Raw genomic sequence first — 12,907 nt, forward strand, 5'->3', positions numbered from 1 at the left:
AGTAAATTTCCATATCCTGCCAACTCTAACCTTACATTACTCATAAGGCATCCATGATAAAATCGCTTACCAACCCTTCCGGTTTCTAGCTGCCTCTTAAATCTCTTAAATCTGATAACAATGGCACGACATTCGTGCAATAATACAAGAAAAGAATATTTAGACAGATGGATATAACTCAAACACACACATTATGTAAGTGACGTAATAATGCACAATGTTTTAACAATAAAAACCTTCATATTTCTGCATTTAAACTAAGAACTTTGGAAGCTAAGAATGAGCTAGAAACAGTGCAAATTTTTTCCTCACTGTTTAATTATTTCCTCTGATTTCATTTATTCAGGTATAATACATTATTATTATTATTAATTATTTTCCATATTTTCTCTGGGGAAATAAAGTTGTTGTAAAAGCATAAAAGGAATATTGTTAATCAACACATTTTTTATAATGTACATTCTTCAGGGCTCCATCCAGTATAGACATTGAATGAATAAACATCTTGAAGTGCACGGTTCATTTACTTCCATTGTAAGTGCCATGATTTCCCTTTTTTTTATTAAGGCATAAATCAAAATTATTTAGCTCTAATTGGCTTTTACACAAATGCTGTTGATAGACTGTAAATTTATATATTTATTTTTATTGCCATTTCAGCATCTACAGCTATTTTCATTAATGTATTTTAAAAGGGTCATGAACTGCCTCTGTTTTTTATTTTCTGCTGTTCTCTGTGGTCCAATTATAATGCTATTAAGATTTTTACTTCAAAAAACAATTTAGAAGTAAAAGGCTATTTTCTGTCCTGTTTTGACTCCCATCAGCGCTCGGAAGTAAATGCCCACTTATATGATTGGCTAACAGCTGTGTATGTTTGACAGTCTCTGTCCTTCACAGATGGACGCTGCTGTGAAAAATGCATAAATATCAAACAATCTGTAATAACAGACAAAGCAGTAGTGATCACAATGAAAACAGTGTCGAATTCAATATAGTCGGCATAGCATCGTCTTTTAGTTTCAGTCTTTGTTTGTAAACGAATCCGCGATAAAATGAAGTGAACAAAGGACCGAGTTTTTACTGACGCGGTCTGGAACTTCATTAAAAATAAAATTCATCAAATAAATTTTATTGTTTGATTTCTGCATAGAGCTATGTTTGCCGCTCTCCTTATTTACACTACATGCGCAAATTGGTGGGCGGGGCTAAACAGGCAGCGATGTAGAAGCAAGTGTTGATCTTCTGTGGAGGTGGTGTTTATCCACACTTTTATGTCAAAAAGTGGCACATTCCACAAGCTATCCTTTTGGTCTACTGTCTTCAATAAAAGCTGTATTTAGACTAATGAGAAAGTTTTGAGTTCTGAAACTTACAGAATGTTTTTATAGCAGAACGACCTCTTATATATCAAAAGATCAAGAGAATTTAGATTTTTCAATTCATGACCCCTTTAAAAGAAACAAACGCTAATAACATAGTAGTAATGAATAACAACAGTTGATAACCAACTCACATCAATGTAACAAACATTATATAAGATTTTGATAGAGTATAAAAAAAATGGTACTGTACTTCTGGTGTCTCTCTGACCTTCTCCTTCTTCCAGCGGGCGAGCCACTCCTCTTTCTCTCTGCGGCTGATGTGATAGGGGTCTCCGGCCTGGAAGGTTTCTCTTTGTACGGGACGTCTCCTCAGACTGATGTCCCAGCCCTGCCGGCCCCTCAGACGACCCCCGTCACTCTACAAGACAAACACGACTCGCTTAGTTGCCTAGGAATACACACGTTAAATCACAGACTCAAACAGCTCTCACTTTCATGATCTTTACATGTTTTTTAAGGTAATCTGTAGGACTTTCGTGAACAAACCACGTGTAAGCAGTGTAAACCAATTCGTAGGTGGCTTTATTTACTCTGTGTATGTTTGTGAATTACAATGCCTATGTAGCCCTAATAAAACACCCGTAACGTGTTCAACAGCCTGTAAACACATTTCTTTGGCATGTTACGACTCACAGCGCCACTTGGGCCAAGTTTCGGCTTTACACATTCATGTCTCTCACATAAACAAAGCCTGAAACGTTCCATTGGCATGTTCTCATGTTATTGCAAGCATGTCGTCTATTTCCCGTGATCTACACCAAGCAGGAGCAGATTAATCAATCACAGATGGTCAACTCTGTGTGATGTATTAACTAGACCTTTCTGAACCACCCGACTGGGTCCAGATAACCAATTAGTTTAAATTTAAACCAGTTCACCAAGCAAATCTCGCAGATTCTGTGCAGTCCTGTGCAGGGTTGCCCTATTCATCAAAATAAAACCGAAATCCCGATATGACTTAATGTGGTTATCACGTTTCAAAGCTGTGATGTAATTAAATAAATATATGCACTGCATGTTTCAGAGTGAAGCGCAGCACTGTGTTTGTTTACACACGAGCAGCTAATGATCCAGTGTTTTCAGTTTCTTGTTTCGCACTAAACTCTCGCTGTGAGTTTAGGTCAATTACAACATGCATTTGGGAACTCAACGTGTGCCAACCATCTTTCCAAACTGTCTGTTGTCAACAAAAGAGAAGCTTTTTGGTAAGGACTGCCTGCAGTTTTCCGGGAAAATATAACATTTGAAATCAAAGAAATTAGGAAATATTAGTATTGCAATAAGTGTTGCAATCTTACAGCTGTGCTGTAAAACAATACATTATTATATTTTTATGCTTAAACACTCCTTTTTATTTTACAGTGAAGTATTATAATAGCAATATTTGTTTCATATTTTTGTTTAGTAATAATAATGATAGGAATAATTATAATAGTTTAGTAGTTTTTTATTTTAAAGTGCAATAATAAAATAGCAAAATTTATTTAATTGCTTAATATTTTTATTTAGTAATAATAACATTTATTATTATATAATCATATTGATATAAAAACCCAAATTTTTGCACAAATTGTGCAGCCCTACAAACTAGTAGAACAAACCTTGAGCTTTTAAATTGCTAAATAAAATAGCAATTTTATTTTAGCCTAAATGTTGCAGCCCAAGTCCTATAAATTTATACATTTATGAAATGTGATTCTCAAAATGTATTATGTTCCTTGTTCGACAATATTTTACTGTGTTTTGAGTCCCCACCTCTCCTCTGCTGGTGTCGCTGCTGGTGTCGTCCTCCTCAATGTCTGAAAGACAAACACAGAAAACAAGGCTAAAAGGAAAAACTGACACAGATGGAAAATACTTGGTCAAAGCACTGATGCAAACCTGCATTAATGTGGAAGTACTTAAGGGGGCAATATAGCTAATGTCAAATGTTTGTTCCATTAAACCAAATATTTATTATTCAGCTAGCTAGTTATAAACATGTTGATAGTTGAAGAGTGTCATTGTTTTTACTAAATTGTTCCTAAAAGATGATTCTAAATGAAGAATTAGCATACGCCGCAATAGCACCTTGTGCCATTGCTTTCTAAATTGAATTTTCTGACACATTTCATATTTGAAGTCGATAAGACTGACTGAACTATAGACAGGTGACTCACGGCGCTCCGGGTGCTGGAGTTTCCTCCGCCCTCGTTTCTTCCGTGGAGTGGAAGGGGTGGAGTCTCCGTCTGCTCCGGAAGGCGTGTCTGTGCCGTTCTGGTGGGTGGAGTCAGGGGAGGAGTCGCTCTGCTCCAGGTTTTTCTTTGAAACTCGATTCTCTGCTTCACCGTTACACCCCGCCTGTTTCATACAGGCCACGCCCTCAATCACACGCCCACAACTATCCACCTATCAGAAGACAGAAAGAGAGAATGACTCAGCAAATGTCAGTGCATGTGAGATGCAAAATGAGATGCATGTGACAGAGATAGTGAGAGGAATTATGTGGGTGCAGATGTCGCAGGGACTGTCCCTAATGTTACATTACCAGCGGCATGAAATGCACATCTGAATTTCTGCAGACTAGAAGATGAATATCATTGAGCTAAACCATCCTGCAATCAAGGTCTTTTACAGCACAATTGAAAGTTACAGCAGTAACATACTTCTATCCTTGTTTCTTTTAATTAGCATTAAAACTAATGGTTATGATAATTTTTATTATTATAAAATGAATAAATATAATAAATAAATATTACTTTATTAATATTTTAAGATTAAACAATAATTAAAGCTAATAATAATAATAATTATATTATTATTATTACTACTATTTAAATTATAAAAATGATTACATGTGTAATAATTAGTAGTAATATCAATAATAATAATTATTATTACAAAATCTCATATAATTATAATATAATTATTATTATTAAATAAAACAATTATTAAAATGATTACATATGTAATAATTATTAGTATTAATATCAGTAAGAATAATTGTTATTGTTAAAAACATAAGAAAAATAAGAATTATTTATTTTACTATTATTATTATTATTATTATTATTATTATATTTAACTTGATTTAGGTAAAATTACAGTGTGACCACTGACTGACATTAGAGAACCATGAACATGTGAATGTGTCAATATTTTGAAATAGTTTTGTAAATATAATAGTAATACAGTACTAAAGGAGTTTAGCTGACAAACAAGTTTGAAAACCCTTTTTACAAATGCATTAACATTTCCTCTCTTTTCTTTACAAGTTTCCATCTGTAGCTTCTATAGCCATGTCTGGAAACTTGATATTTCAAGGATCATTGGCTTTCTTATCATAAACTGCATGCAATATTCTTCATTTGTTGCTTCAGATAAAAACACCTGCTAAATGTTAAATGTAAATATGCATGGATTCATTTTTCATAAGACATATACTGAGGTGCAATGACACATTAGTGTTAATGGAGTCACGGATCAGCTAAAGATCAATCCTTTCTGCATTTCATTTTAAAAGATGCATTGCAAATGCATAAGCATTTACCTCTTTAGAAACACTTAATCAACATGAAACCGCATTCACAACCCATTTTATTGCCATAATGTGACATATTTCTGAGCAAAACAGAAAATTCAGTGAGACAAAACATGATTTTATCTATCAAGGAATGATTATTTCTTTCAAATGATGTGCATTAAGACAGTAAACAGGGTTGTGGATGATTTCACATTGACTTTATAATCCATCAATGAACAAATTAAGCAGGAAATCACTAAAATGTTTGGGGGCTGCTGGGACGTCCTACAGCGTGATGCTGTCTGCTAACTTTATGATGAACAATAAAAGTCTCTTAGGTTCAGTAAGACGAGGGCCGGTGTGACTTTTACTGCTGTCTGTGAGTTAATAGACGCCAAACACACTCGCATGCGCATATGAATCAGTGCAGTCGCACACACATTAGTGCTTTCATTAGAGCGATCGGCGACTCTCTTTGAGAGCCGCTGATGTCTTTAATCAACAGGTGAGAAACCCTATAAACCTCAAAGGACCTGCAGGTGTTTCAACCCAAGCAACACTTTCTGCACTCATTTTCTTTGAATAAAGAAATATACGGTTGAGTATGTGAATGCATACGCTTCTAGCCACAGAGGCTCGATTTCATGCATGCAAAATGGGTCAAAACACAAATTGAGTGGCTGGCAAGCATCAAAGCATTCATTGCGCTTGCGTACTTGTGGAGTATGTTTCTAGCCTGAAGCGAAATACATTACACAACAGAAACTCCATGGACATTGCAAGATCAAGGAGATGAAATGGATCAAGTCGTTCAGAGGAGCAACTGTACATCAAAGTGCATAACAAGCCCTGAGGCGAAGGAGTGCGTTTAACATTCATTTACTGAATAAACACTGCAATTCCCACAAGCCTTCTGTGCGTTCAGAACGCGATACGACCGTGATGGTTTTATTAGACATCTGTGGTAAATTTTGTAGTCTTTTTGCCTGTCACTTTTGCAATTTTGTTATTAATGATAACATACAACCAGTCTGTTGATATGATAAATGCATGTGTGAAAAGTATTGTGGGGTTTCTGCAGGTTTTTAAGTATTTTTAAGACCAAGTAAAGAAAATGTAAGGAATAGATGGAAGGAGCCCCAAAGAAAACCATCAAAATTAAGTTTTTGATTCATTTAATGCCATGACTTAGTGAATACAAGGCTTGATTTGAGACCCTTTTAATAAGGACATTATTTGTGGAAAGGTGAATTAAGACCTTTTTAAGACCCACAGTGCAACGTAAATGTTGAAAACCAAGATGATCAGTTTTATGTGTGAAAACCACTAACACGTAAACATCACCTGTGAGAATTTCTCACACTTGAGAGCAACACGTTTCAACATAAACAAAACAATGGGAATTATTTCGTAACCAAAACGTGAACAAAAGAAAACAACTTTGATTGTCTGAAATCCAGCTGTGCTCACTTTGGTCAATTATCAACCAGCTTCATCAGGTGCATTCTGGGATGCTTTTTTGACACTTCTTTTACTATCTATTGTCTATGTATATTGTAAAATCATATATAATCATATATATAAAATAGCACATAATTTAGTAAAAACAACAAATATATATGCATTGTTAATCCGTTTGATCTTTTATTTTAAAAATTCACAAAAATCTAACCTTTCATTGGATAATAAGAATTTAAAATGGGGGGAAATATCATTATGAAATAAATGTTTTTCTCAAATACACGTTGGACACAATTATTGGCACCCCTAGAAATTCTTATGAGTAAAATATCTCTGAAGTATATTCCATTCATATTCACAATTTTGAGCACTCCAGGGTGATTATGAACATGAAAATTATCCAGCCGTGGCTTCCTGTTTCACAGAAATATAAATAGGAGGAAAAACAAAGCCCAAATTCCCTTAATCATCCATCACAATGAGAAAAAGCAAAGAATATATTTCTGATGTGTAGCAAAAGATAATTGAGCTTCACAAATTAGTGAAGTGACTTTAAGAAAAGAGCTAGAGCAGTGAAAATTCCCATTTCCACCATCAGGGCAATAATTAAGAATTTCCAATCAACATAAAATGTTAGGAAACTGCCTGGAAGAGGACGTGTGTCTATATCGTCCTAATGCACGGTGAGAAGGAGAGTTTGAGTGGCTAAAGACTCTCCAAGGACCACAGCTGGAGAATTGCAGAAAATAGTTGAGTCTCGGGGTCAGAAAACCTTAAATAAAAAATTATCAAACAGCACCTACATCAGCACATGTTGTTTGGGAGGGTTTCAAGAAAAATTTTCCTTGCTCATCCAAAAACAATCTCCAGCATATTCAGTTATCAGGAAAAAAAAAAGAGCTTTTTAGCAGCAAACACTCAAGATGGGTTTGGTGAACACAGGGATAAAAAGTACCCCATGTGTACAATGAAATATACTGCTGTATTTTTGATGTTGTGGGCCTATATTTCTGCTGGAGGTCCTGGACATCTTGTTTAGACACATGGCATCATGGATTCTATCAAATACCAACAGATTAAAAAAAATCAATAAGTGACTGACTCTGTTAGAAATCTTATAATGGGCCATGTTTGGATCTTCCAACCGGACAATAATCCAAACACAAACCTCAAAAACAACACAAAAAAATGGGTCACTGAGCACAAAACCAAGCTTCTGCTGGCCATTCCAGTCCTCTGACCTGAACCCTGTAGAAAATGAGTGAACTGAAGAGAAGCACCAACATGGAGCTGGGAATCTAAAGGGTCTGGAGTGATTCTGGATGAAGGAATGGTCTCTGATCTCTTGTTAGGTGTTAACCTCATCAGGCATTATAGGAGAACATTTAGGGCTGTTAAACTGGCAAATGGAGGTTTCAAAAAGTATTGAATAAAAGGGTGCCGTTAATTGTGGCCAATGTGTATTAGAGAAAAACATTTATTTCATATCGATATTTCCCCCCATTTTAAATTCTTATTATCCAATGAAAGGTTAGATTTTTATGAATTTGTAAAATAAAAGATCAAAAGGATTAACAATGCAGATTAATTTTCACAGCCTTCTTTGATCATATTTACCAAGGGTGCCAATATTTTTGCACAAAATTTATATTCATTGGCACAAATAATACTATAAAAATATAAATATTTATATGAAATTATATTAAATACAATTATTATTACTTTGTAAAAAGCATGGCATATGTATTTTTATAATTAAAAAAAATGAACCTAGATTTTTACTGTATTTTACTAACTTTTTGATAATTTTCAATTCTGGCTGTTTGATTACAATGATGCTTCTGACTGAAAATTTCACCCCTTTAAAATCTCCTTTTCTGAGCAAATACATAATTTTTTATAAAAATGAATATATATTTGATAGGACAGTACAGAGCAGACAGGAAAGCATTAGGTGGAGGGGGGAGGGGAGGGGTGGGGGGAGCGGGATCAGCAAGGTACCTTTGAGATGGGAATCGAATTCGGGTCGGCACAGTTGCACTATGTCACCACACTAACCACGAGGCTATCGGTGCCAGAGTAAATACATAAATAATGAAAAAATAATAATAAAAAGCATCAATATCAGCTATCAATCTGGTAAATAAGGGGCATTTTTCACAATTCAATCAAATCGCCAAAAAATGAAAGCATCACATTCTCCATTTTTGAGCGAACATCCTGCTTTGCTCCAAACTACATCACATTACGGAAGTAAAAGGAGTCTTTAGCGCCAAATAATTTTAAAGAGACAGTACACCAAAAAAAAAAAAAATCGAAAAATCCTCTAATCTTGTCTCTTCAAACATGACTTACCTTCTTCTGTGAAACTCAGAAGATACTTGGAAAACATTTTTTTGTCAGTACAATGAATGTTGTGTTGGATCCCATTGACTTATTGTATGGACAAAAAGTTTCTTGAGATACTGAGATTTAGAAGAACACGAGGGTCAGTAAATTATGACACAGTTTTCATTTCTGGATGAACTGTCCCTTTAAGATCAAGAGAAACATAAACTCAGTCAAGTGTGTTCTCACGTTTGACTGACCGTGTATGTGAGAGCTTCCTTCCTATCAAACCTTCAGCATCTGTTTGGCACATCAGTGCTCGAGTCACAGATCAAACCCTGATGCGATTATGATTGCCACCATGTTCATCTAAAACAATTAGCAAGACATCAATGAAAACTTACCATCATCAGAGACCTGCAGAATACAGCACCTCGTCTTCCTCTCTACCTCTCTCTGTATCTGTCTTTCTCTCTCTCTCTCTCTCTCTCACTCATCAGACTTCCGCCTGGTCATGTGACCACCACAGTTTCCTGCTCTTGCCACTGAGCTGTAGTAAACCTGGCCTGTCTCTATGCGCTTGTGTGGGGACTGCAAGCATGGCTGGCTCAGTCACAGGTAGAGTCCCTGACATTACTGAACCGTTAAAATAGAGTTTAATGCTGATTATTATAGTGAAATATATAATGTGTGTCTATAATTGCCTCAAAACTATTGTAGTTAATCAATAAGCATGAAAATAAGGGATAGTTTACGCAAAAATTCTGTCTTCATTTAATCACCATCAAGTTTTTCCAACCTGGATGAGTTTCTTCTGTTGAACACAAAAGATGATATTTTGAAGAATGTTGGTGCACAAGCCGTTGCTGTTAGCCATTGACTTCAATAGTGTTTTATTTCATACTATAGAAGTCAATGGCTACCAGCAACTGTTTGGTTACTCACATTATTAAAAAATCTTCTTTTACATTCAACAGAAAAAAGAAACTCATAAAGGTTTGGATCAACTTGAAGCTGAGTAAATGATTTTACTCGGTCCGTTTAAGACAAAGGCAAGTCTTGCCTTTAGAGGAAGACGTCAGCAAAAAAAAAAGGAAATTTTTCACCGTCATGTCACTCCAAACCTATATGACTTTCTTTTTTCCGTTACAGACAAAAGGCGTTTAGAAGTAGTATTTTATATGAAAGTAAAACAAAACAGGTACTATTGAGATCCCGAAAGGACAGACACACTCTAATTTCCATACAATGGCAACTCATGGTGACTATTACAATTAAAGTAAAAAAAAAAAATAAATAAATAAATAAATACAAATAAAAAATAAAGCCGCATGAGAATACTAGTAAAAAAAAAAAAAAAAAAAAGACTTATGAACTAGATGCGGGTCATTATGAATTGTGATTATACACTACTGTTCAAAAGTTAACGGCAAGACTTTAATGTTTCTGCTCACCAAGGCATCATTTATTTGATCAAAAATATAGTAAAAATTGTAATATTGTGAAATATTTTTACAATTTAAAATAGCTGTTTTCTATTTGAATAATATTTTAAAATGTAATTCATTTCTGTGATGCAAAGCTGAATTTTCAGCATCATTACTCAGAAATCATACTAATATGCTGATTTGCAGCTCATGTTTAAAACAGTTGTGCACTTTTGTGAAAACAGTGATGGATTTTTTCTGGCTTCTTTGATGAATAGAAAGTTCAAAATAACAGCATTTATTTGAAATAGAAATCTTTTATTATACATTATAAATGTCTTTAATGTCACTTTTGATCAATTTAATGTATGCGTGCTGAATAAAATGATTAATTTCTTAAAAAAAAAAAAAAAGAACTCTTACTGAACCCAAACTTTAGAATGCTAGCTTTGAAAAGACTTCTCAATTTCTCCATGAAAAAAAATAACTTGCATGTTTGGAATGACATGAGGGTGAGTAAATGACAGGATTTTAATTTTTGGCTGAACTGTCTCTTTAAATCAGCACATGACGAGCACAGACACACGGGCTGAAGCTGGTATCTCATGCAGTATTTGATCAGCTGCTCATTTTTCAATCATGGCTCACAGACATTCAAATCAGCTCACAGGCACACCAAAGGACTACTGCCATACAGAAGACAAGGCAATGAACATGTCGTGCAAATACATTGTTTATCCACTGAACATGCATGTTTTCTAAAGCTGTGTTCATGTGTGAGCTGTAGCTGTGCACACAGTATGTGCACATGTACTCACTCTTGGTGCTTTACGTTTTCGAGTGGGTCGTCCGACTCTTCGTGTTGGTGTGTCCGTCACTCTCTCTTCTTGTGTGACCTGACACACTTCCTGTTCCTCTGGACTCTAAAACAAACAAACACATCAGAACTACAACAAACACACACACTCTCTTTTCTTTTTCATTTGAAGCTGTAATCTGCGATAATAGTGACACTGGCTCAGAACTCCACTATACAAGAAGATACTCATTCTCTACAATATTCTCTCTATAAAAATGTTTTGACCTATTTTTTTCCCCTCTAAATATTGAGGTGATGACTGCTTCCGCAAACAAACACCTACTGATGACAAAATTCAGCAGAATTAAATACAATTAAATTAATGTAATTTTTATTATTTTAATATAATTTAAGTTGACATTTGATGTAATACAATATTATACATATATCATACCTATATAATAAATAAAATATTATAAAAAATAAATTAACACTATTAGAAAGAATTTTAAAATATATGTTAAAATTGTAATTTTAAGAACTTTTATCAACAAGTGTAAAATAAAATAATTTAAAAAAAAGGAATTTTACTTTGAAAAACTTAAAATAATTTTAATTTGGAAGACTTTAATCTATTAAAATAAAATAAGGAATTTTAATTTGAAGGACAGATATATGTGCACATAATAAAATTAAAAAAAGGAAATTTAATATGAAGGACTTTGATCTATGAGTGTATAATAAAATAAAATAAAGAATTTTACTTTGAAGAACTTGGATCTATGACAGGGTTTTTCCTGCATAGAGAATTATGAGACGGCCGCCTCCGCCAAATTTTGTGCCGCCTCTGGTTGTCGACAAAACAGTCACGTGCAAGCATCACTGAACAGCGTCCATTAGAGCTTTTAGTTCATATTCAAAAAAATACTGATATTTTTATACAAGTTTACTTGATATTTCTTTACACAGAATCATCATTTCTATTAATTTTCCACTGATTTACGCGATTTGATGAGCATCAACTCAAATTACGCGATCATTTCTGTATGAATGACTGAATGGTGGAGACGCAACAGTTACTGAAGCACGCGTGACGCTCGCGGTGATTTCAGAAATCACTAAATGAGGACATATATACATGAACAACATCTCCAGAACTGCTCTGAGAGTCAATCCATGAGTATTTTACCATTCCATTTGAGTAAAACTAGCGTCACACAGAACTGTAAAGGCATTCACGGCAACCCGTCAAAATAAAAGTTCGGTTTAACTTGCAGGACTGCTAGGCTAGTACTAAAATTATTAAAACTTTATTTTAAAGTAATGATCAAACAAAATGTCTTCCATGTTTTAATTTTAATAGTAAATCCCCTTTGTTTGCCTAAATAAAGTTGAATTTTCAATAATTTAAAGATAAGTTAAATGAATGTTTTATGCATTTGATAACTAGACACAGCACACAAAAGAAAACATTTCATAAGGCTATTTTAAGAATAAATTTGAATAAATTAAGTTATTATGTGTTCAAATAATTAGACCTGCTACAACACAGAATTTGGTAACAATAAACATGGTGAAAGAAAATAAAACATTTTATATGGCCCTAAACATGTAATTTTTGTTAAACTTTTAATAAACTAATGTGAAGTTGTATAAGTTTCATGATTAATTAATTAGACATGCTTTTTGATTAATAAAATGTAATTTAACCATTAAAAAGGATTTCAGAACAATTTGAAAGGAAAAAAATAAATGGAATTTGGAAAAAATAAAAAATTAAAACAAAATCAGATATCATAGGGCCCTATATTTAACACACAATTATGATAGTATATGGTTTGTATGTTATGTTCATTAGATTTGGGGTATTTTCATAACAATAAAGAATGTTTACATGAGAAATGTCATGCTGGTGTAACTATTAGCTTAGTATATAAACTACAAATAACTTACTTCAACAACATTATATGACCAAAATCCACATTAGATCGCAATCGTAAGTTAT

General features: G+C 33.9%; 1 protein-coding gene across 4 annotated transcripts in view; it reads right to left on the reverse strand.

Annotated features, from left to right (window-relative positions):
• dnmt3aa (DNA (cytosine-5-)-methyltransferase 3 alpha a) overlaps positions 1–12,907 on the reverse strand; it is a 55,684-nt gene that overhangs the window by 34,211 nt on the left and 8,566 nt on the right. For 2 of the 4 annotated variants that reach the window (XM_058755491.1, XM_058755493.1), the window contains exons 3-6: positions 10,922–11,026; positions 3,545–3,773; positions 3,141–3,184; positions 1,576–1,743 (exon numbers count right to left, since the gene is read on the reverse strand). In XM_058755491.1, the coding sequence (XP_058611474.1) occupies positions 1,576–1,743; positions 3,141–3,184; positions 3,545–3,773; positions 10,922–11,026 (546 nt within the window). Of the gene's footprint in view, positions 1–1,575; positions 1,744–3,140; positions 3,185–3,544; positions 3,774–9,080; positions 9,172–10,921; positions 11,027–12,907 lie in introns of those variants that run through there. The other 2 variants (XM_058755492.1, XM_058755494.1) reach the window with 2 other exon arrangements.

This window comes from Onychostoma macrolepis, chromosome 20, assembly GCF_012432095.1.
Source record: "Onychostoma macrolepis isolate SWU-2019 chromosome 20, ASM1243209v1, whole genome shotgun sequence".
Classification (NCBI taxonomy): Eukaryota; Metazoa; Chordata; class Actinopteri; order Cypriniformes; family Cyprinidae; genus Onychostoma; species Onychostoma macrolepis.